At 37.5% G+C, this 26,227-nt stretch overlaps 1 protein-coding gene across 4 annotated transcripts in view; it reads left to right on the top strand.

Moving 5' to 3' along the window:
- SLC41A2 (solute carrier family 41 member 2) overlaps nucleotides 1–26,227 on the top strand; it is a 46,347-nt gene that overhangs the window by 1,075 nt on the left and 19,045 nt on the right. For 3 of the 4 annotated variants that reach the window (XM_089528011.1, XM_089528013.1, XM_089528015.1), the window contains exons 2-8: nucleotides 5,931–6,670; nucleotides 9,886–9,993; nucleotides 11,819–11,890; nucleotides 12,550–12,694; nucleotides 14,183–14,329; nucleotides 21,523–21,670; nucleotides 22,947–23,026. In XM_089528011.1, the coding sequence (XP_089384137.1) occupies nucleotides 6,113–6,670; nucleotides 9,886–9,993; nucleotides 11,819–11,890; nucleotides 12,550–12,694; nucleotides 14,183–14,329; nucleotides 21,523–21,670; nucleotides 22,947–23,026 (1,258 nt within the window). In that variant the 5' untranslated portion in view covers nucleotides 5,931–6,112. The remainder of the gene's footprint in view (nucleotides 1–5,930; nucleotides 6,671–9,885; nucleotides 9,994–11,818; nucleotides 11,891–12,549; nucleotides 12,695–14,182; nucleotides 14,330–21,522; nucleotides 21,671–22,946; nucleotides 23,027–26,227) is intronic. The other variant, XM_089528012.1, reaches the window with a different exon arrangement.

Genomic DNA, 26,227 nt, shown 5'->3' with positions numbered 1-26,227 from the left:
GGAGGGCCTTGCCATGGCCATCCTCTGAGGCTGAGAGAGTGTGACTTTTTACATGGCTGAGCCAAGGGTTTGGGCTGAATCCGCACTGCAGAAATAATCCAGGTTGACCCGCTTTAACTGTCACGGCTAATGCTGTTGAATTCTGGGATTTGTAGCTTTGTGAGACATTTAGCCTGCTCTATCAGAGAGCTCTGATGCCGCAACAAACTACAGTTCCCAGGATTCCATAGCATTGAGCCACAGCAGTTAGGCCAGTGTCAAACTGGGTTATTTCTGTAGTGTGGATGCAGCCCCGAACCATGGTTTCGTAGGCAGCATCCTCACTGCAGAAATAATCCAGTTTGACACCACTTTGTCTGGCTCTGTGCCATGGAATTCTGGGAACTGTCATATTTCTGAGACATTTAGCCTTCCCTCAGAGAGTAATGGTGCCACAATAAATGACAGTCCCCAGGATTCCATAACACTGAGCCATGGCATTTAAAGTGGTGTCAAACTGCATTATTTCTGCAGGGCAGATGCAACCAATATCTGGGAATTGTAGTTTTGTGAGACATGTAGCCTTCTCTCTGAGTGCCCTCTGGTGCCACAGCAAACTACAGTTCCCGGGATTCCATAGCATGGAGCCATGGCAGTTAAAGTGGTGTCAAACTGGACTATTTCTGCAGTGAGGATGCAGCTTCAGTGTCCTAATCTGACACCCAAATCCCACTGGCCCTCTCCTCATCTTTACTGGCCCCCTTTCCTCTCTTCCTCACCCATTGTATAAAACAATTCAGGCCAAAGAGTAAATGGCTTTTCCTCAACCTCACTGTCTCCTCATCTTCTTCGGCCCCTTGCAATAATAGGAATGGATGCTCTTCAGCTCCACCTTTCTGATATCAAATAAATGTATCCCTGCCCCATCCTTGGGGCTTGAGGTGGATTAAATTGTGGGAGATGTGGCAGAACCAGTGTGACGTAGTGATTTCAGAGATGGATTACAACTCTCAATTGTAGCTCCTCTACTGAGTGACCCTGGGAAAGTCATATTCTTTCAGCCTCAGGGGAAGGCCATGGCAAACCTCCTCTGAACAAATCTTGCCAACAAAAAACCCCTTAGGGTCTCCATAAGTTGGAAATGAGTTGAAGGCACACAACACACACAGCCAGCGTGGTGCAGTTGTTAGAGCATTGGACTGTGACTCTGGAGAGCAGGGTTCGAATCTCAGCTCAGCCATGAAAGTAAGGACTGGGTGACCTTGGGCAAGTCACACTCTCTCAGCCTCAGAGGATGGCCATGGCAAACCCCCTCTGAAGAAACATGCCAAGAAAACCCCATGATAGGTTCATTATAGGGTCACTATAAGTCGGAAACAACTTGAAGAGACACAACAACAGTATTTAAACAAATTTAATGCCAATTCTCCCCACCCCCCTTCATGGCCTTCAAAATCTTAGAAAAGAAACTCTTACCTCTGTGCGCTAGCAATGTCGGAAATGGTCCATGCTTTCAAATATTATAATTTAGAATGAATTATATCCCTGTAAATAGTTTGACAGTTGTAGTAATAACTCACAATTGTTCTTTGAAATCTTACCTGGAAGGTGGTTTGGAAAAGTTCATTGTTGATGTACACTTGGCTCATTCAAAAAAGTGGTAGTGGTGGCAGTGGGAGAAATCTACCTGAAATACTCGCCATCTGAGCACAACTGAATTATATATTATATATTTGTAATGTGAATACAATGTATATGATTATGTACAAAGTTTACCCGGTATTTTAAAGTATCGTTAATGTTGTTAACTGCTTTTGAGTCAACTTTGATTGCTGGTGACCCTGAGAATGAGAATATCCATGATCCCTCTCCATGTGGTTAATGCCTGCATTCATAAGAGCTGTACATGTGTGGAAGTTGGGGCTGGAATCAGCAGGCATGGTTTCAGCCCTCCATCTAGTGATTCTTTTGGCTTACAATTCAGAGTTAACATTTTTAAGGTTAAGGTATAGACAGGTATAAACAACATATTTTGACCTGAACTGTTAGTCACATCTAAAGCAGGCTGACTGAATCAATGGGAACTAAGTCCAAAGTTATGTAAGTTGCATTTATTCAATGGGTCTGTTCTACATGAGATACAGTTGGATTTATATAATTTTAAACAAGAAGAACAAGAAGTTTATGAGAGGGAAGAAAGACTGCTTGCCTAATATCTAAGCAAACTATTTCCCTGAAAAACTGATTATTGATTTCCCATAGTGCTTTTGTGACACTGAGCAAATGCAGAAACCATTATGAGATACTTTAGCTGATTTGGCAGGCGCAAGACCAGACTGGTAGTCTCAGACTGAGGAAAACACTTTGTCTTTAAATATGTTTATGCTTATGCCTTATGAAATTCATGGAATTGCCATAGGTCAACAGGTGACTTGAAGGCTCTCTCTCTCTGATGCGCACACACACACACACAATTTCCTTTTCATGTTTTTGGTATCACTGACTCCCAACAGTTAAATTTGAAGTCCCTCTCAGTAACATACTCATATTTATTTAATAGGCTGAGAATATGGCTTTTTGAAAGCTAAAGGAAATAGTGTGGCATTTGCAGAACATTCCAGTGAACAGGTTTTTAAAGTGGTTTTGCAAGTTCTCATCACTTCACTGATCAAGCGAAGTAGCTTTCTGGCAGAATGTAAAGCATGTATATTCTGAGGATGTAATACTTCAGTACTGTGAAGAGATGTTTTTGTTTATAGGCATGAATTCTTCCACAAAGATATACATAACATTGTAGCTTGAGTTATTAAATGTTACAACACGTATGAAAAGATACAGCAATGCTTAACTAATTAACCCTAGCTGTGTTTTTGGTTCAGCTGTGTTTTATGTTTTTTTAAACAAGTGTCTGTAGTCTCCCTACTCTTTCCATGTGATTTCTACTTCTGGTACTAAAGTTTCGTTTAAAGAAGTAAAGCCCACATTGACTTCATTAGTTGAGGCATGCCTATATTATTGGACCAGAATGCAAATCTGGTGCACCCTTAAACTTTAATGCATCTCCTCAATATGACTACAGATACTGAGGAGATGCACTAAAGTTTAAGGGTGTACCAGATCTGCATTCTTGTCCAATTATATAGATATGCCTCAACTAATGAAGTCACTGTGTTCCTGGGCTTTACTTCTTTAAAAGAAACTTTAGTACCAGAAATAGAAATCACATGGAAAGAGTAGGGAGAGGTTCCTACACCACAATGAAGAAGAGCAGTTCAACACATTTCTGCACACCTTTTATTTAAAACTAACATTGTGCACAAGTGAAATGAAACAAGCAGGTAAAGTAAGCCTTGCATAAGTAAACAAAACCATTTTGAATCTCCTAGAGACCACTAGAAAGCTGCTTCCAAAATGTTTTGATTTTTTTTGTTCATCACCCTCCACTTTTCTTATATCTATTTTGCTAGCCAAACTTATCTGTATGCATCTATGCTTTTTCAACATGCAAGGTAGTTGTTGTGGCAGTCTAATGTGCTTTTCTCCTTTCTTTCTGTTTTGCTCTTCAGGGCAGCTCAGTAAATCATTCTAGGGACAACTATTTACCTTGACTGTTGTATGTAAGCAGCCATAGTTACAGTAGGATCATCCAAAGTAGAATCCCAGTCTTGCCCAGTTCAAGCTTTATTGCATTTTTTACTGCAGACATGCAGCAAATACGGTACTGAAAGTCTGTCTTTCTCCAGTCATCCTTCGTCATCTTCCCAACGCCATTGCTTTGATACCCCCATAAGCACAAGCTGCTGCAAGAAAGCCAACAGTCTTACTGGCTGATTCTGGAACTGAGTCTCTGGGCACTAGTCTTCTTAAGCTCTTTCCTTTGGTGTGCACTGTGTTGCAAGATTATATAGCAAAGCTCTGACCTTAAGTGTATTTGTTTAGGAGGAAATCTGTGCATTATGAACTTGATGCATTTCAATATTATGTGGATAGTATATAGGGATAATTTCAGTATCTTTTGCAAATGCCAGCTCCTCCCCCCACCAGAAATTATGAGAAATAAAAACTGACTTTTTTCCAAGAAACTGACTATATACCAAAATTATGAATAATTTCAAAATGTCAGATTGTGCTTCCACATTATTATTTGTGGCAAATATATGCAAAATGTGTAATTAAACCCCAAACTATCCTGTCTTGTGCTGCACAAGTCATTCAGAAGACATTTCAGATTTTCATCCCCCTCTTACATTTGTATGATCTTAGCAATATTTCCCTAACTCTTGCCAAAACTATTTTAGATCATGTTATTATCGTCTGTGTGTTCAAACTGAGAAAGTGAATATTAGCCACTATATATCTTATTGTTTTGTGCCTTCAAGTCATTTCTGACTTATGACGACCCTAAGGCGATCCTATCATGAGGTTTTCTTGTCAGGATTTTTTCAGAGGAGGTTTGCCATTGCCATCCCCTGAGATTGAGAGTATGTGACTACACACACACATACACTCCTACCCTTAAGCTATAGTCCAGCTTTAATTACTGTATAATATTAGAGTTTATACTAGCACTTGGTATGCAATACAATTCCAGAAGAAGCATCAATATTGCAGAAACAGTGACAGAAAAGACATCTAATACAGCAAGAAAATAGCCACTTCTACAGGCAAGCATGGATACCAGCTCACCTGAGTTCCCATGAGGTGGACAGAGTCCAGAGAAGTGGCTTTACCTCCATGTCAGGTGGCATGTCCTGGCTTTCCATGGCCTGTGGAACTCCTGCTGGCTCCTGGGTGATGCCACCTAGCTTGGAAATCACTTCGCTGGCTGGGTTGTCAGAGAACAAGACTTGATGGGTGAAGACAAACTGGAGGGGTTCAGTTCCCTCTGTGCAGAACATAAAACCATTCCCTGCCATTTCAGTCTTTGCACTACCATGGACAGCTCAAGAAATGGTGATCCTGTAGTGCTCTGTGGTGACTGGAGAACTGTGTAAAGGGTTGTATGTCTGTAGGATCTTATAACCCACCAATCTTGGAGTTTTCTTGCCAAAGGCATTCTGGAACTGATGGTTAGGCAGGCCCCCTCTCGTCTCTCCTGCCATAAAACACCTTTTTATTTCAGCAGACATTTGATGATTGACAGGTTATGGAGAAACATTTTCTAATGGGGCATAGGTTATGATATTCTGTCCTTATTGTTATTTGTTTTTAAACGATTTCATACTAAATATAAGTCTCTTCCCTCTGCTTCACCAGACTCTCCACCTGTAACTAACAAAGTTGTGGCCATTTCACTCCACCAATAGTTCATGTATGAAAGTTCTTTTTACCCTTGAACTCCACTTCCTTTTATCACTAGAGCCACAAATGAAGAAAACTGTACCCCACCCACCCCACCTCCACTCATTATATCACTTGTGACAATTCCCCATCATTGCTAATACAATGACAAGAGTACCATGATAGTGCCCTCTCCCACACACAAAACATTATCATGCTTCTGGAAAGTAGAATTTCTCCACCAAATGCCAGAGCTCAGTTGGTTCTGCAGAAAACATTTGTAAAGCAAGGACCATAAGGGCTTCTCACAACACAAATGGAAGCATAGGTAGTTCCAGAACAAACTGTTTGCCAGAGCAAATTTTGAGGGGAGTTCTGTAGTCATGGGGGTTCAGTGGGCTTGATTTCTGGTGTGTGTGTGTTTCTCAGCTGGGTTTTTTGTACTACTGGTATTGCGCTATGATGATAATAGAATTAATTGTATCTTATATTGAAGGAAGAGGAACAGACTTCTTATTTACTGTCTTCTTATTTTATTGTCCAGGGGATATAATGGCAGTGTAATGATATAATTTTGCACTGTTAGTATATCAGCAAAAGAATAAGAAACAAAAATGTTCAGAAGCAGAAATAAACAGTTATTTAAACATTTTTAGTATGTTGTTTTTCAGACCAAAGCATTGCTGTGGGATTATTCAAGATGAAAGGTTAGTGAAACGAAAACCTTCTACATAACAGTTTAGGAAAGTGATCAGTTGTACCAGACTGAAGATTTGTGTGTAAATCGTTCATATCTGCAAAGTAGCTTCCTTGGGATCTTCAGTGAGCATCAGAATAATATTTCTGAAACAGCATGACTAATTGTAAAGGAAGATCTGTCAGCAAGAAAATAAATGAGAAAGCCTATCATGGAGAAGGATTTGTAAATTGGACTATAAATCTAAATACAATTCAGTCTGACAAGTTCTTGAACCTGCTGTTGAGTATGGTTCCAATTGTTTACCACAAAAACCAGGAAGAGAGACATAAGAAAGTAAACGGTGTCTGGCAAGATGGATTACAACAATCAGGGCACAGTTTCAGTGTTAGAACTGATCAGCACATGGATTATCATCACTTTTCGGAATCAAATTTTCATCATGGTAGTAATGGACATAATTCATCAAGCTGTAGTCCAAAGTATGATAACTTTGCAAGCTATAATTATTCAGACGGAATTGACTCATCAGAAACAGATGCTATGCTGCAGGACAACAGTGCATCTAGTGATGGTGATGAAGACACCATTGTGGAAGGGACCAGAAGACAGCCAAAAGAATCAAGTAGCATTATGGCATTGCAGATACTAGTTCCATTTTTGCTAGCAGGATTTGGAACAGTGTCAGCTGGGATGGTTCTGGATATAGTTCAGGTTGGTATTTGCCTATTATAGTATTTCCTATACACACCTTGATTCTTTTTGTTGCAGTTGAACATGGCTCATTGCTTGGTCTTCTGCTTTAAGCATGAAGAAATGTTTCTGTTTATCTTTACATTTCTTTTGGAGTGTGTGTAAAGCTATTTACTTTACATACTTTCTTCCAAGAAGAGAGAATCTTTTCTTGAAGAGGGGTTTCCCCTTGCCCCATCTCTACTCTTTCAAATTCATATATGGCTTTAGCTTCACAAAAGACCTTTACTACCACTCGCATTCTTTTGGTAGATCTTATTAAACTTAAAAAAAATGTCGTTTGTTAAATCTTAATTGAGTGTCTTTTACAAGGCATTTGTAATTTAACCACTTTAAAAATGTGATTTAAACACTTTAAAAATACATTATTCAATTAATGATTTACTATTGTTGAGGGAAATGAAATCCTGATTGCCATAATATCTAGTCCAGAACCAAATATTCTTCATGACTGGCTAGGAAACGTGTCTATAATATTTGGTTTTGAATTGGGCTTTATGACAGTCATAACACTTAAATATCTAGGTTTTATGTTAGATATCTCCCTGTAGCCTGCTATCATACTTGATATCACATTTTCAGTGTTATTTTATTTTCAGTTAAGCAGAACCTAGGCTGAAAGAGAGGCTTGAAAAAGTTATTCCCATGCTTGTTATGGCTGTTCTGTTAATATTCTTGAGCTATATAATAATATTTTACTTACATAGATTTAAATAATCTTGATTCCTCATTTGCTCCAATCAGAAGATCAGTGTTTGTGTCATCAAGATGGAGCTGAATTTTTTGTTCAGCTAAGGATCTAAAATGTTACTAGTAGAAGTCTTAATCAGTGAAGAACTTTATGTTCTTATGAGGTAAAATGCAAAGAGTTAAATTCAGGGGCGTAGTTAAGGGAGAAGAATGAGGACATTGCCCCCCCTCATAAGAATTCTGACCCCCTTGAAATTTTCTTTTGATCTCCAAATATCTAGCATTGAAATAACTGAAAAACGTCAGTTGAGCATTCAGAAATAGAATAGAGGCATTCAAAGAAAAGGAGGAGGCAAAACTACCAGGTGAATGTGGACACAGTAACTGTTAAAGAGTTCTGGGTACAAAATATTTTCACTGTCATAGTGCTTGTCCACATGGTCCAAATGGCCTGGGTTCCTCTCCCCTGATCTCATATCACCTAGTGTGGAGGATGCAGGCCAAAATCCCCAGTGTAGGATCAGATCTGATCCTGCCTGTGCAAACACCAATCCAGAAGATCTGGTCTGACCATTTTGGGTGCTTTGGATTTTGTTTGAAAAACAAATAAGGACAAGAATTTTCAAAGTAAGATGAAATTGTAATGTTTTAGCAGGAAAAGAGAACTGCATTATCTCAGTTGCCAGGATCTTTTATTTCTTCTAAAATATTCATATTCATATTTCGAACTCCTCAGTTTTGCCAGTAGGAAACTGAATTAAGGTATGTTGTTTTATTTATTATGATAAATGACTAATAGCTTTTAAAACTGATGCTTGTATTGTCAGTTTGGGGCAACAAGTGAAAAGTTCCTAGCTTTCAGAAAAAAATGTTTCAGAAAAGTATCCTCTTTGAAGAAACCTATATGTTGTGTGGGTTTCCAAACCAATAAAAATAACTGCACTAGTTCTTTTTTGCTTAAATATATCACCTCCCAGTATTCTGCTAGCATTTCCTTCTTCATAGTTGTGTGCTCTGAAAGAAAAGGTGCCAAAAGAAAGAACATTGGACTGAAGGAAAATTGGGAACTGTGCAATCATCCCTATGACCCTTATTGCATTAGAAAAGAAAGCTGAAATGGAGCTGGAGAGTAGTGCCTTTCTCTGTGCCTTACTACATGATATCATAGTGCTTTGTCAAAGCAAGCCTTTTGTCTAACTGAAAAAAAACCTGTTTGACAAAAGACACACTTTGATGACTCTCTCCTATGGGAAGTGAACTGAAGCACTACTGATATCATGCAGTAAGGCTCAGAGAAAGCTGCTATCTTCTGGCTCTGTTTTGGCTTTCTTTTCTAGTGTGAAAAGGTCCTATTTGTTGTTGGATTACAGTTCCTAGGATTCCTTACCAATGGCTGCTGAAAAGTTTCATTTCAACAGTATGTGAAAGGCTACATAATTCTGTACTTCTATACTTCAAGTCTAAATCTAGTTGCTAATCTTAAATAGGACAGATGCATTGAATCAATGGAATTTATAGAAATGTTGACTTCTTATTCAGTAATTCATTCAGTGATCTACCCTGAAAAAAATGAATAAAGCTTTTACATTATTGTTACCCTTGTTTATGTATCAGTAGTTTGGATTTTCAATTGTGACTCAAACTTCATTCTTTACCTAGCTTGTTTCAGTCAAAACTCTCTGAAACATTTATACCTGCAAAACTCAAAGTCTGAAAGATCATGATATATGAACTGATTTATATGGTCATATAATAAAAAAGCTCTTCATTAATCTGAGATTTCCTGATTTTTAGGTTACCTGATTCTCTTTAGCTGTTAAATGCTGTTAAATGCTCAGCCCAAAGATAATCAGATAGTCCATGAGCAGCAAAAAAAGCAAAGATACTGCTGTATTACAAGTACCACTGTGGTCATTCAGAACAACAACAATTCATTTACTGAACTGGATGACATTAACAGTCTTTGGGCTTTGACTGTACAGTACTAGTTAGGTGAAACTAGCACAGGAAACAACCTTTACTTTTATGATAGTCTGTCATGACTCATCATAACAGTGTTTCTTATTGTTGAAGTACAGTTGGTCCTCTCTAGCCATAGATTTTGCATCTATGATTTCTAGAATCCATGTCTTGAAAATAACTCCCTTCCCTCAAAAATTCCAAAAAGGAAATCTTGATTTTGTAATTTTATACAAGGGACACCATTTTACTATGCCGTTGTATATAATGGGACTTGAGCATCCACAGATTTTGGTATCTATTGGTTGTCCTGGAACCAAACTGCAGTAGATACCAAGGGCCCATTATACTGAAATGCTTTCTAATCTTAAATATTTTATAAACTAAAACATTTTAGAACATTTTATTTCATTGGAAAAAAAAACATATTTATGTTTTTCATTTGTTAAATAGCATTGGGAATTTTAAAACACTTTATTTCATTTTAAATATATATATATATATTATGTTTTTCATTTGTTAAATAGCATTGGGAAGTATTCAAAAATATAACGGAAGTTTTCATCTTGGTTCCTGCACTGCTTGGATTGAAGGGGAACCTGGAAATGACTTTGGCATCCCGACTATCTACAGCTGTAAGTATCTGCAGCACTCGGCAGCTGTAGTAATTTATAATGTCCATTACTCATCACATTTTTTGAGTTTGAAGGAAAATATATACCATCTGGCAATGATTATTCAGTGCTAAAGGAACACTTGACACACATATGATGAGGTAAGGTTTTGCCACAATACATTAGTTAGTCTTTAAGGTGTCACAGAACCTTAGGAGAACTGCTTGTAGTCTCTGGAAAGAAAGGAGGCAGAAGCAGAACTGGCTTCTTTCATATTCCAATATCTTTACTGGCCGTTTTTCGTCAATTCTCAGAGACAAACATTATCTGACTGATGAACAGATTGGCATGTGAACTTTACACCCCTCACCATAGTACATTACACGCAGACTGCAGTGTTTGCATGCCAGCCAAACATATATTTTCCTTACCTGCTACTTCCATTTCAAGATGAAGTGGAGGAATAGTAAGAGGATTCTTCTCTAATCTTTTTCTCTTCCCCTTTCTCTTTAAATCTTTTAAATATTTTCCTTCAAACATCAGTCTCAAGGGATGTGGTAGCTCAAATGGTTAAGATGCTGACTCTGCAGATTACAAGATTGGCAGTTTGAAGCCCAGGTGCTGCATGATGGGGTGAGCTCCCATCACCAGTCCCAACTTTTGCCAACCTAGCAGTTCGAAAGCATGCCAATGCAAGTAGATTAATAGGTACCACTCTTGTGGGAAGGTAAACAGCATTCTGTGCAGTCATGTTGGCCACATGATCACAAAGTAGTCTCTGACAATGCTGGCTCTGTGTCTTAGTAATGGAGATGAGCACTACCCCTGTGGTCAGACATGACTTGACAAACTTGTCAATTGGGAATACCTTTACCTTTATTGCATCACTTCATTTGTGAATTGACATTTTTGCACTATAACACTATAACTCTTAATTTTTTAAAAAAAATATTATAGAGTGGAGAACATTTGCCCTTGAAACCGCAGAACTGTACTCCAAGCTATACCAGCATACCACGACCCCAGTTTAAAAGAACCTTTGGGAAAGCTATAGTTGAGACCCAAGAAATTGCTACATCCAATGACAAACTCCATAAAGAATAGAAAAGAGTACACTGATGTAACATGAGTAGGTGTAGAGGCAGCAACAACTATCAGGACCTGTCAAACACCAAGGGGTTTCCTAATATATGCACGCACGCACGCACACTCACTCAAAACAAAACAAAGCAAAACAACCCACTCAGAAAAATGTGCAGACCCCCCAGGAAAGAGGAAAAAAATATTTCCTCATATGGTACATGCAGATCCACATGATCCAAAACCTCCTTGTTCCTGGCGAGAAATTCAACAGAGCAGAAGGCAGTATAATATTGCTACATTTATATTCTGAAATCAGCAGAATTGTCTTTCATTTTTGTTTCTCTTCTTTGTCCATCTGCAAAGCTGTATCAGTTCAAGGAATCTGTTAGGTAAATGGAAATCTCAAAGAATAGTTACAGAATATTATATAATCCCCAGTAAAGTCTTATATAGTTTAGAAAAAGCTTCTTGTTTTATAAGCATTTCAGAAATAACCATTTAATAAGGGCTAGGTTGGCAATATATGACCCACTAATACTCTGCAACTCCTTGCTCTCTTCAAGCCATTTCAGATTGCCAGAATTTGGTCATTTGCTTCAGTTTCTCAGAACAGATGTTATATAAGCCTTACACACTCTTAAACAAGTCTGATGACATAAGCATAAAGCATTCATTACCTGAAATCATTTATCAGTTTCCATAACAAGTATCAAGGCAGTGTATTAAGATTTTGCTGTTAAAAATGCATTGTTTCTTTTTATAGGTAAATATTGGGAAAATGGATTCACCAATTGAGAAGTGGAATCTAATAATTGGTAATTTGGCTCTAAAACAGGTAAGAACATAAAAAATGACATTGTAAATCAGTGCAGCTTTATTACAGAAACTTATTCACAAAGTTGTTATACTTGAAAGAAATACTATATGCATGAACTGAATTTTCATAGGATTTTGAGAGTTTACATAATTGGAAATATAATCAGGCTTGAGGCATTTTTCTCCAACCATAGGTTTACACAACTTTTTGTGGAACATGTGGACATCCTGCCAACTAGTATTCATTTAGTATTTCAGAGTACAGTGGGCCCTCCTCATTTTCTAAGGTTAGGGATACAGGACCCCTGAGAAAGTGGAAAAACTGCAAATAAGAAACCACTATTTTTTTAGCTGAAACAACATCTGTGTAGGAATCTCTAGGTCCTCTAGTACATCTCTACATTGAACATCTACCAAAGGTTGACCATAGAATTGTGATGGAGGACCTATACATTCCAGAGAACTGTTCTTTCAGGGAGTCTCTATGTCCTTCAGCCCAGCTTTTGACAAAGGTCGGCCTAGGGTCATGCTAGAGGACTTAGAGATTCCTAGAAAAAACATATTAATCAAATCTGTGAATAATCAGATCTGCAAAAGTCAAGGCTGCAGATGTGGAGGGATGACTGTATTTGTATAGAGGTAAACCTTTCTAATGCTGAATATTTTTTATATTTGTAGGTACAAGCAACAGTCGTTGGGTTTTTGGCAGCTGTGGCAGCAGTTATATTAGGCTGGATTCCTGAGGGAAAATACCGCCTTGATCACTCAGTCCTTTTGTGTTCTAGCAGTGTAGCAACAGCCTTCATAGCATCCCTTTTGCAGGGTAAAAAATCACATTGTAAATCTTTCTTAAATGTAAAGACCATTAATGATAACATTACAAATATGTTGCAGCTTAAAGCTAGCACAATTCTAAGATCCACAGTCAGTTTTATTCTGTACGTGTTCTGGGTGGCAGAGGTACATACCAAAAGATAAAGGTATATTCCAGACAGAGTTCAAGTCATTCCCATTTCAAACAATAAATCTATTGTGGCATAGGCTACTTCATGTTTGCTGTAGTATGCCCTTTTGCTGGCTAGCATATTTGTACTTCAAAAAAGTAACCATTTAATGTTCTATGTACTTTATTAATATTAGATTAAAATATTTTTATGAAATGGCTTGAAAAATAACTGATCACAGACTGCTTAGAAAATATGTATGATGCATCTTGACTGAAATAATCCAGTTATTAGGCAGTTGTATGAAATAGAGCTAAAGACCTTTATTAAAAAAAACAAACACTTTAAAAATCACATAGCTCATAAGCTTTTAAAATTATTTTACTTATTAAAATGTAAACAAAAAGCAAAATAATATCAGTATAATACTAAAATATTTCAGAAGTCTTTTCACAAAGGGGTTTTTGAATTATAAGATATAGAACACAATTTAAACCCAACTTTACATTTTTACCCCTTTTTCTTCCTTTCAGCAGCCTTCCTCACAATCCAAAAGCCAGCTCTAGAGGATTTCCAAGGCTTCCAGAGCTGGGTTTAGGGGTGCAGAGGAGGCTGCAATACAGAAGGAGGTTTGACCCTCACATTCCTTGAGTCCTGGAATCAGCTTTTTTGCTAGCAGAAGTCTGTTTAAAATGTTTTAAATTATTTTTAACCTGTTCAGAATTATATTTCTGCTTTAACAATTCAAGACTTGTTGGTAGAAAAATAACATCTTGACATTTGTCCAAGCCATGGATTAAGTTTAATTCAACAATAATAAATGGAAGTACAGTTAAACTGGATCTGCATATAGGAATGTTTGTTTAATAAGTAATCCAAATTTTGTTAAGGTGCTTTCTGTGTTTAATTGTGTTTAATTTATACTTCTTTAAAAAATGAAGTTATTATGAAGGTTTGCTTTGCATTAACTGCTTTAATCAGTAGAGTTGCTTTTAGTGAGGAAGAAGCAAATTAACTAAAACACACTACTGAGCTGAACGTGGAGGAGGAGAATATCTGAGTTTTTTTAAAGCTTCCCTGGGCCCGAACAGGCAGGCCAAAATAAAGCTGCTTCAGGTCACTTTGGAGACATGCCATTTAAATGACACATGCATCTTTAGAGGCCAGAAGCTGTGTCAAAGCTATGCTCCAGTCCTTAGGACTGGAGCGTAGCTTTGATACAGCTTCCAGCCTGTTAGGACGCATGCATCATTTAAATAGCATACCTCCAAAGTGACCGAAGCAGCTTTATTTTGGCCTATCTGTTTGGGCCACCTGTTTGGAACTGTACCATGAGATTGACATTTCCTTTCTGATGATGACTATAGGAATAATCATGGTTGGAGTTATTGTTGGCTCTAAGAAGACTGGCATAAATCCTGACAATGTTGCAACACCTATTGCAGCAAGCTTTGGAGACCTTATCACTCTTGCCATACTTGCTTGGATAAGTCAGGGTCTTTATGATTGCCTTGGTGAGTATTCTTTCCTTCACAGGATTTGTGGTGAATTATTTATTGTATTTGCAATCGGACTATTTTTCTACAATGAATACAAAAGCCTAAAGCAGCATGGAATTTTTATTTGCTGAGAATGAACAGATACAGGGGGGAAAATAAGGAAAACAGAAAGAACAGCACACAGATCATTTGCACGAATATTCACAAAACAATAATTACCCCCAACACAGTCTTTAAAGAGTCTAATGTTTGAGGCAGATCCTGTCAATCAAAGAGCAACCTTGTCATTCAGCAAATAAGTCACTCAGGAAAATATTGCAAACCAAACATCACCTTGCAAAGACAAGTGGCTATCAAGCAACATTCGTTGCAGTTAAGGAGAATAACAATTTTCGAGACAATATTAACACAGTACCAGATATTCCTGAGTAAATTAGCCTCCACAGCAAAGTTAGGAATCCTAGGTTCAGGTGCAAATACACTTCTTTACTGAATTTATTTTTTGTTTCTGTATTCAGTGTTATCAGTGCTCATGCAGTATGTTTTGGAATGAACATAGACTTGATATTATTACATCACTAAATATCAAATTTTGATTCAAAGGCTGAGCTCCATGTTATGTTTACTTTCTTTTTTTTAATGGTTTTAAAACAATATTTTATTCAGTTACATTTATTCAGATTATATGCTGAAAATATGGGAATGCACATAGGTTACTCTGCTGCTGCTGTTTGTGCTAAGATACTCCTGCAGATCAGAAAAGAGCAAATGAGAGAAAAACAATTCTGCATGCCAGGCTTTACATGATATTTTTAATGACAACAACTGTTCTTTGTGTATACATTTGCATGTGGAGCAGGTATAAGTAAACAGTCATACAGAGGAATTCAACATCTGTTAGTAACTAGATAAGAAATCTGTTCTAGACACCTTGCTCCTCCAGCTCTTTTCCTTGCTTCTTCTCTATACTTTCATCAGTTTTCTCTTCACCTTAACTCAAATGTTCAATACAGTGACTTCTTTGGTGTTAGATATCCAAATAATTAATTGAAAGATGACAGACACAGTTTCTTAATACAAGTCTGCCTTATTTTACAAGATTCTGCCTGCCCACATTTGAAAGTCCTGATCATGGTCTAATATATGCAGATATAGGAGAAAAGTAAACACAGTACATTGGGATCAGCAACTGCTACAAAGCAAATAAGTTGTAAATGATGTAAATAGAAATGCTCAAAGTACATGTTAAACTGCATTACCATGTTGCAAGTCCCCATTTCAGTATTCTACTTGTTCATGCCAGTTAAGGGCTTATTTAAACTAGAGATATAAAACAAATATGCTTTCCAAATTAATTATCAAAGTTAGCAGTCTTTGAGGCAAGCAGGTACTAATTAGGTAAATAGTTAGGAAGTTGGCAGGTCATAAGATTGGTTAATAAATGAGTACAAGAGCATTTCAGTGTTTATACAAGTCCAAATTGCTGAGCTACATCACAGGCAGAACTCTAATTAATATATGTGTATGTACACACACACATGAATTTAATAATATACATTCCATCTTGTAACAGAATTCTCAGAGCAACTAATAATAGTAAGTTATCAAATTTAAAATTTGTAACAAACAGGTAAAAGTACAAAACTACATAAAACCCACAAGTAACAGAAAATAAAACTGATTTAAATAAAGATATATTAAAGGGCTTGGGAGAATGCAATGGTCCCTATTTTCTGCCATGTGGAAATAAAAAAAGATGTCTGGCAAGCCTCTAGATAGAGCACGTCCCAAATGTCTGGTGCCACCCACACTGTGGGATCCACTCTAGACCTGGTTTTCTGTTCAGGGCAGGGTGATGGTGATCTGGGTGTAGAGGAACTCCTTGTAGAGTTCTTCTGCAGACCACTCTCTGTGGTCACCCTACTACCTGGTAGGGTTTAGACTCACTAGGACCTGGAGCCTCTGCAGGGGTAGGGAGCTGATTAAGATGGTCATCCCTAGGAGACTTATGGCTTTTTGTGGAGTTCCCTGTTGCCTTGGCAGGTGATCCTGTCTTAGCCCTGGCTGATCTTTGGAATAGGGAAATGGCCAGAGAGGTGGTCATGATCGCCCCTAATCATTTTCTTCCTCAAAGTGGAGCTAGGTGAGCCCTCTGGTTCACTAGGGAGTTGACAGTGATGAAATGAGTAGAACAGAAATAAGAACATCAAACAGAAAACTTGGAGTGAGTCTATATGAACTCAAGGTAGGCACTGTTGGAAAGCCTATGCCATGACAGTGGTGGCAGAAAAGAAATAATTCTTCTCTGCTTACATGTGCACAGTGTAGTCCAGTGGAGTTCTCTTGAGTGGTCAGAGCCTTTTACACCCCCGCCCCCCAAGAGCAGTGTGTAGATCACTCAGAAGCCTGCTGTGAAGAATTTGATCAACATTGCAGATTAACTTACTCAGATCTGCTTTGACTTGGTTGCTGTAGTTGATACAGTTGCAGTGGATGTACTCTTGGTTCTCTCCCATGTCATTGAGTATGTTTTGGTTTGTGCATCCTGAAGATGTGGACAGGATCCTTGGAGAGGTGGGAACCACAATATGTATATGGGACCACTGCCCTTCCTGGCTTGTAAAATCAGCTGTGGGGTGGCACTGGCAGAGTGGGCAGAGGCAGTGGTGAATGCCACATTGCAGCAGTGCAGTTTCATGCTGTCTAAAAGAGGCTTTGGTGAAGCCTTCACTGAAACCCCCCCCCCCCCCTGAACACAAAGGAACTAAATAACTACAAGCCAGTTTCCAACATCCTCTTTTTGGCCAGTGCTTTGGATCACATTGTGACCTTCCAGCTCCTGGAGTTTCTGAACAGAATGGATTATCTAGATCCATTTCATTCTGGCTTCAGGCCTGACTGCCTTTGGAAACTGTTCAAAAACTTCAGCATGTGGAAAATGCTACAGTGAGGCTGCTGACTGGGGTTGGTTATAGGAAACACGGAACTCTTGATTAAATACCTTCCCTGGCTACCAGTCCATTTCCAGGAAGAATTCAAAGGGCTGGTTATGACCTATAAAGCCTAAATAGCTTGGGTCCAGACCATTTGAAAGCCTGTATCTACCTATTTAGGCCTGCCTGAGTTTTAAGATATTTGAGGTAGGCTATCACCACAATCACAGGCACATTTGGTGAGGCTACAGCAGAGAGCCTTCTCAGTAGCTGCCCACAGGTTGTGGAATTCTCTTCAAGGAGAGGCTTCGCTAGTCCCTGTCTCCTTTCCTTCTGCCAGCATAAACACCTTTTTATTCAGGCAGGTCTTTGGCTCATAATTCATGTGGCAGAGGGCGCTTTTAATGGGACTGTGATTTTATCCTTTTTTATTATGCTTTAAGTCTGTTTAAAACTATTTTAACTTTATTTTAAAAAAAATAATTGTGTGTGTAGATATGTGTGTGTTGTAGTACTACTACTACTACTACTACTAATAAAAACTTTATTTATATACCGCTTTTCAGCAGCGATCAAAGCGGTTCACACTGGTATCAAATATACATACATCGAATAAAATTACACATTATGTTAATTACAAAATAAATAGAACCACGAACACATATGTAATTAAACAAACTTCCTTAAAATCACATGTATGAACATTAATAACATGTCAGTCATAAAAGCATCTTCAACAGGGAATAATTTCTACAAGGGGTCAAAAGGATATGCAGACCGGAAAAGATGGGTCTTTAAGGCTTTCTTAAAGGCATCTAAAGAAGAGCTCAGCCTTATCTCCTCTGGGAGCTTGTTCCAGTGTGTGGGAGCTACAGATGAAAATGCTTTTTGGCGAGTTGATGCCAGTCTCGTCTTAGGATGTTCAAGTAAGCATTTGCCTGTAGTTCTGAGAGTGCGGGGCGGATTGTATGGGGAGAGGCATTCCCTCAGGTAACATGGACCCAAGCCATGTAGGGCTTTAAAGGTAATGACCAATACTTTGTATTGAGCCCTAGTTCTGTAGCTGTACCTTGTTTTTAATTTGATATAAACCTCCTTAGGTCCCATGCAAGGAGAAAGGCGGAAGACACACACAAACACACACACACACACACACACACACACACACACACACACACATCAATAGGACATTCCATAGCTGAGGCACTACCACTGATAAATCCTCTCCCAAAGCCACTTGTAGCAGGTGGGGCCACGCTGAAAAGGCCTCTTGAGAAGGTTTCAAATATGATGGGACTATATTAAAAGAATAGCTCACCTGGAATCTCATTAGCCCATTCAGGTTTCCTGAGATATACTGATGTGATAGCTATAATGCCATCTTCTGGGCATCTACAGTGGTAGTGTGCAGTCCGGCTGCTATACTGGCTCAAAAAAAAAAGGGGTACACTTTCTGGGTCTTTCAATACAGTTCCTTTGATTGACTCTTGGCTCTTAAATTAATTATCTAGCTAATATTTTCCATGTACCATTAGTAGCATTTGGAGAACATTTGGAGTAAGAGTTTAAATAGTCCTGATGATTTCCCCCCCTCAACCACCATTATCTCATTCTATATTCATGTTAAAAGTTATTTTCTGTAATAACATGTAGAATACTTTGGAACACCAGAGGGCTCTGTTGGGCTGCAGTTTGAGATCTTTTTGGAAATGAATTCAAAGACATAGGTTAGTCTGGAAAATCAGTCTCAAATGCTACAAGATCCCCTTTGCATACTTTTTGGAAGCTAGTATACAAGTATATTCAAAGAATGCCTAATTTTTAGTATTAAAATTAATGGGAGTGACAAGTTAATGCATCTGGGAAGTAATATGAGCACATGAAAGAAAAAGAAAGAAAGAAAGAAAGAAAGAAAGAAAGAGGGAAACCTGAAAGTACTCAACCCACATTCATTTGATACTTTTGATTTTTTCATCACCTTTAATAGAAACAGAAAGCATTCTGTTGCATGCATATGAAAAATAATAATCTGAATTGAATTTAAAGTGACATCTTTTACTTTGAATTATGTTTGAAAATTGTATTTACTGTGTTTTATTAGAAAACAGATAGAACCTTTGGTGTATTTTCATCATTGTATCCCTGGAGCTATTAATAAGTCTGTATTAAAGTGTTGTCAGCTTATATTGGTTCAGGTTTACGGATTATCGATTTATGAACAAATAATAGTTATAATATTTTCATAAAGTTTTAACTCTCACTTTGTTATTTTCCTTTCTACATACTTCTCTTGCTTTCTACATATCATGTTGCATCTTCCTTTCTACATGTCCTTGTCTTCTTGTCTTCTATTCTACATATTGTCTTTCCTTCTTTTCTACATGTTTGATCTTGTCTTCTTCACTACATATTGTGCCTTGTCTTCCTTTTTACATATTTTGAGAAATTTTATCAAGAGCTTTCCAACCTGTGATTATTAGTTTTGTGCATTTATACTTATTTCAAAATTAGATAGTAGGGAATAAAAGCTGTCCCATGCTATATGATAAAAATAAAAGGGTATTTTTTGTGTAATTTCATAGAAGAATGGTGTTTGAAAACTTCTGTGGATCCAAAATGCTACAGTCAGACTTCTGATTGGGTCTGGTTGCTGGAATCATATAACTCACTGTTTAGAACAGCTTTACCAGCTATTGTTGTGTTTTGAGGCAGAATTCAAAGTGATGAGTGTGGCCTTTAAAGCCCTATATGACTTGGGTCTGGAATGGAGGTTCTTCACTTCTCCCATCCTGTCATGTCCTTAGGGCAGTGGTTCTCAACCTGTGCTCTGAAGAGCCTTTTGGGGACCGCATACAGTTCCCAGGTGCTCCACGGCCACTCCAGGAAAACTACAGTCTATCCATCTCCCCCCACCCCCCGTAACACTACTCCTAAATACCATTAACTTTTATGACATAGGGTAGGCCTCTTAGGGGCTCCACCATAGAAAATGATTCTAAAAGGGCTCCATGAGTCAAAAAAAGGTTGGGAACTCCAGCCTTAGGGTATTAAATATATTGACTTCAGTATGTAAGTACATGCCTGAGTTTAGGGATGTGGTACTCTTTCTTTTGCTCCCAAGCTTTCATAAGAGTAAGGGAATATATACGTCCCCATGATCCTAAGGAAGACTTTGATGTTCATTCTCTTGTAGGGTGATTGGAAGACTGCATAATGTGTTGCCTGCTTAACAGTCTTTCTGTGCACCTTCTTTTCCTCCCACAATCACTTTGAGATTGCTTCCGTGTCCAGCTTCTACACTGTATGCTGGAAACAGAGATGATTGCCATCATAGGCTTTGTTGTCAATGCATTTGTTCAGGTTCTACATAGACCAGCCTGTAGCTTGTTTCATCTCCTATTGCTACTATTTTATTCTACCAGGAAACTTGCTTAATTATGAATAGACTTAGTTGAGTAACTTAATTCACTAGTGCATTTTTACAATATATTAATTAAACAAGTCACATCAACAGAACTCATTGTGGTTCAGAGAAATGGATTTATGGAGAGAAATAAACTGAGCAATCTTGATATGTGGGTTCTCTTTCTTCTATAGTTATATAAAAAGGGGTGGGGAGGAAAAGTAGGGAGATTAACAACAAAGCAAATATTGTTTTTAAATCTTCTAAAATAGAAAGCAATTTGTTACTGTGTTTTATTTTTTCTCATTGGAATAATTAGTTTAGCTCTCTCAGTGAGCAGATGAGAATGGATTCCTGCAAAGCAATCAGACAATCCATAAAATAATCCATTGACCTTTTTTATACTAAAATGTTTTGCAAATCATCCTTGTTATTACTAGAATCACATTTTAGCATTACTGGAATAAAATTAGATGTGCAAGAATATTAGTGCCAATAATATTTCATGTTGATATCACATTTTTTTAATTAATATCATTATTTGCAAAATACACTTTATAATCTCAGAATGGTTGTGAAAGCTAACAATTCTAAATATAGTGATATTTATTAATGCATTATTTTGGACTTATGCTATCTTCAGCTGCTAGAAAGGGGCAAGAATGCTTATTTGGAAACCTATTAAGTGACATATCTGTATTTATTGAGGCAGAAAATAATATTCTTGAGATTTAACATCCTAAACTTTCTTGCAGATTACTTCTTGGATGTGATTAATGTCAATAGGAATTGTTTCCTAAGTATAATATTTCTATATAATATATCATAAAATTACAACAATAAATAACAGTAAAATGATGTTTTTATTGCAGAGAAATATTATTATGTATCTCCTTTAGTTGGTACCTTTTTCTTGGCTCTGACTCCTATGTGGATTGTAATTGCTGCTAAACATCCAGCTACAAGAACTGTTCTCCATTCAGGCTGGGAACCTGTTATAACTGCTATGGTCATAAGCAGGTAAGTAGCTTCCATCACAGCTGAGCAGAGGAAAAAATATGTTTAGAAAGGGACACAGTACACATATAAGCATGCTTTAAATAGGCATGGCAGCTGGCAAAATGGTTAAGACACTTCCTAAAAGTACACATTCATATTTCTATGTATGATGGAACATTCACGCACCTCTCCAACAACAAGAAATTTGTTTTCTTGTTTATACTGTTATTATCATTGTTTATATAAAATAATTCTAAACTGCCTTTCATCTAGGGCTACTTCCTCACACTGCAGAAATAATGCAGTTTGATGCCACTTTAACTGCCATGGCTTAATGCTATGAAATTCTGGGAATAGCAGTTTGTTGTGGTACCAGAGTTCTCTAAAAGAGAAGGCTAAATATCTCACAAAACTACAACTCCCAGAATTCCATAGCATTGAACCATGGCAGTTAAGGTGATGTCACATTGTATTATTTCTGCAGTGTGGATGCAAATGAATTTGGGGATGATGTACAAAGACATAAATAAAGTTAGCCATTCTACATTTTGATAATATGAATACAATTAAACATAAATAAGTATTTCAATAAAGAAGAGACAGATGAAACTATAAAAAGCACAAAACGTGAAGAAGCAATATTACTGTTTAGTGTAATTTGGATTTTTTAAAAAGTCTTAACCTAGTGTTGAAAATATTATAATGCCACTTCGAGATGTAATTCTTTGGGGAGGGTGTTCAAGAATCATGGCAGAAAGGCACATAACATACAAGGTCCCCTGTAGAAAATCTTAAGATGAAGGCAGCAGCTTTTCAGCAAAGGTACTTTTTGACATATTTGGATCTCAGGCTGCTTAGGTCTTCAGATATCATGACTATGTCCATTCAGATACACACATGTTAGTTTGAGTGGCTGTACATTCTATTTTGAGGTCTGTATATAGTCATCATACCAGTGATATTAGCTAGCTTCTTCTATAATTAACTATAATTAAATGGTGAATCTGAATTTGCTGGATTTTAGGACTTGATATGGGGGATGTTACAGTTATGATAATTAAGTGTTTGTTCAAACTGATCTCTTGTAGATCATACAAACTGATGTTAATGCTAAGAATATATCCTATTTTTGTTAGATTCAGTTCTGGGAACAATATGTATTTCACACAGCAAAATACATGGTAGAAACCTCAGGTAGAAAGCAGAGTCAGATTCTTTCTGAAAAAACACAACTGTTCTGAAATCTGAATAATTTTTCATTCCTTCTGATTCTATTTGAAAACTTTTTCTTTTTCAGTATTGGTGGCCTTATTCTGGATACAACAGTATCGGATCCTAATTTAGTTGGGATTGTTGTTTACACTCCAGTAATAAATGGTAAGGCAAACTCAGGATTTCTTAAAACTGCTGTAGCTCAATATATGCAGGTTAGATAAATTATTATTCCAGACCAAACCAAAACAAAAGTGGATGAGTATCTGTTACTGTAATGTCACACTATAATTTTAGAGTACAAACAGTTCCTGAGTTTCTGTTGTGTCTAAGGGAAAAGATAAATATACCTTCAGGGTATGAGTGCAAATGAAAAAAGAATATTTTTAAAACTATCATGGTTGGTATTATAGTTTCTTGGAATAAATTTTAATATATTGTCTTCAAAATATGTACTTATATCCAGGTAAAGATGTACGTAGGCAGAAATAGCCTACATGTTATTGCAGTGTCTCCATTTCATGAACATTACAATAGTGAAAATGTCTAATCAGCTCTACAGTGCACTGAATCATCTATTTGGATGATACCATATTCAGTTTCCAATTGCCTTCCATGTACAGTTTATTAGCTCACAGTATGAGAGAACAGAGATTTGGTGCAGATCTGCAAATATAGTTGATCAATGAATCGATTTCATTTATTTTCTGCAGACATACACAAACCTGCATGTATGCCTAGTAGAGTACTACTCTACTAGAAATTTTACAAATATTAACTTACAGGTGTTCTCAAGAAATTTGCTGCTGAATGAATTCCATTAGCCTGTATGTACTATGCTGCACTGGTGCCTCAAAGTGTTAAAATATTAGACAGACCATTTGTCAAGCCAACATCTTTGGTTTCCAAGTGGGTATAGAGTTGTTGTCATTGAGTGCCTTTAAGTCATTTTCAACTTATGATGACCCTGGAGAGACAGCATCATGTAGTGGTTTGAACACTGGACTACAAATCTAGAGGTCGTGGTTCCATTCCCCGCTAAGCCATGGAAATCCAGTGTGTGACCTTGGGTGAGTCACACACTCTCAGGGTCAGGAAACCCTGTTATAGGTTCATCTTAGGGTCGTCATGAGTCAGAAATGACTTGAAGGCACACAGCAGCAACAACAAAAGTGACCCTAAATCAAAGGGTTTTCTTGGCAAGATTTGTTCAGAGGAGCTTTGCCTTTACCTTTTTTTCTGAGGCTAGGAAACCCAGTGGGTTTCCATGGCCAAACAGGGATTCAGACTTTGGTCTCCAAAATTTCAGTCCAGCTCTCAAATTGCTACACCATGCTGGCTCTCTGGTACAGATTACCTTCAGTAAAACCCATCACCCTATCCATGTAAATTGTAGTTTAATAAATTGTAGACAGTTTAATAAATTGTGACAGAGAAGGCTAATTGTCCCACAAAACTACAGTTACCAGAATTACATGAGCCAGGGCAGTTAAAGCCGTCCCAAACAGGATTATTTCTGCAGTGTGTTTCGGACCAAAGTCTCTTATTGCAACACCTTTCTAAAATTAAAGGGTCAACATACATACTACCTGAAATACATAAAGTGTATCTCAATTGGCAATACATGTGCTTACTTTTCACTTTAAAGGGGTTTTATTATTTTTAAAAAATAAAACCCCTAAACTTTAAAGTGACGAGTAAGCATATGTATTGCCAGTATAGGTCAGGAGCATTGCTTAAGCCAGGATTCCCCTTCCCTGTTTTCGACCCATGTCTGTTGGTGGGAGAAGAGAAGAAAGAGAGGTGACATAATAGCCATCTTAAATACCGGTCTGTGAGAGGATGTCATGTAGAAAATGGGGTGAGATTGTTTTTTGCTCCTCCAGTGATTAGAACAGAAACCAGTTTGATTCAAATTATAGTCAGCCCTGCATATCCATGGATTCAACCATCCACAGCTTGAAAATATTTTAAAAATATATAAATTTCAAAAAGCAAACTTGATTTTGCCATTTTATATAAGGGGCACTATATTACTGTGCCATTGTATTTAATGGTACGAGCATCCATGGGTGGTTGTGGGACCAAACCCCAACAGATATCCAGCCCACTATACAATAAAACAGATTCTGCCTAAATATTAGAAAGAGTGTATTGACACTTAAGATCTGTTTAAGAGTAGAATAGACTGCTGGGGTGGATTGGACTCTCTTTCTTTGGAGGTCTTTAAACAGAGGTTGTAAAGATGTCTTTTCAGGAGCACTTTGGTGTGTATTCCTGCATGGCAAGGAGTTGGACTAGATAGCCAATACAGCCCCTTCCAACTCTTAGTTTTTTATGATTCTATTATATTGGTAGATAAAAAAGCAGATGGGAAATATTTTTTACATTCCCTTCCCTCCACGATCCAGATTAAGGCCACATATGCTTTCTTTACAATAAAAAAAAATCTTTAGCTGCTTGTTTAGTATATAGTTTGACCTGACATTAGGAATCTAAATCCTTTCTTCTTTCATTCTAATGGATGAAAATGGCAATCCACAAATCTGTGAAGACAGCGAAATATTTTATGTTGGTCTTGACAGAGTTTTTGCTTTTGTAAGCACATTTCTGTTCAAATTGCATAGCTAACTATGAGAGCTGCTACTTTGTTGCTTGTTGTGAATGTGCTTTGTGTCACAATGGCAAAGATGATAGTTTTGTGCAGATAATTTGCACAAATTGTGGAAGACTTAATGGAAACAAAATATTCTTTGTCCTGTTTCTTTCTGGAGGCAAGACATCTTATGAAAACTTTGACGGCTGCTTTGACATATTGGGCTGTTTCACGTTACATAATTCTAACTCTGTGATTCCATCTGTAATTTAAAGGAAAGTAGTTAGAATTCTCAGCCAGAGAACTATAGTCCTTCCCCAAGTGATAAACGCCAGGATGACATAGGATGCAGACATGGCAGTTAAAGTGAAATCATAGCATTATAACTCTAGGGAAGGCCCCATTGTCAAAGAGTAGTTTAGCAACATTTCTGCCTATTGAAACTCTAAATAGTTGTGTTTGTGTTACCCTCTTAGGATGTAGGAGAGCTCTGTCCTATTGGCATACAAAGCACATCATTTCTTGACTAGCTTTTTGGTAATCTGGCCACCTTGTGTTGAAGTCTGTTTATTTTTGTACAATAAACTTGACATTGTTATGCTGTGCTTTTACCCACCACACTCCATGTAACTGGCTGGGAGCGGACAGCGAAACATTTGGTTTAGTAATGTCAACACATGTAATAAGCAGTGTGACATTTTGAAGGAAACAGGGGTTGTCAAGTAGACGGATGCCATTTTGAGCAGAAACGCTGAATTTCATGTGGTCCT

Source organism: Sceloporus occidentalis, unplaced genomic scaffold, assembly GCF_023333645.1.
Source record: "Sceloporus occidentalis isolate IW3139 unplaced genomic scaffold, rSceOcc1.0.p SCAF_5, whole genome shotgun sequence".
NCBI lineage: Eukaryota > Metazoa > Chordata > Lepidosauria > Squamata > Phrynosomatidae > Sceloporus > Sceloporus occidentalis.
Note: the sequence above shows the minus strand (reverse complement) of the source record. Positions and strands in the feature narration are given on the sequence as shown.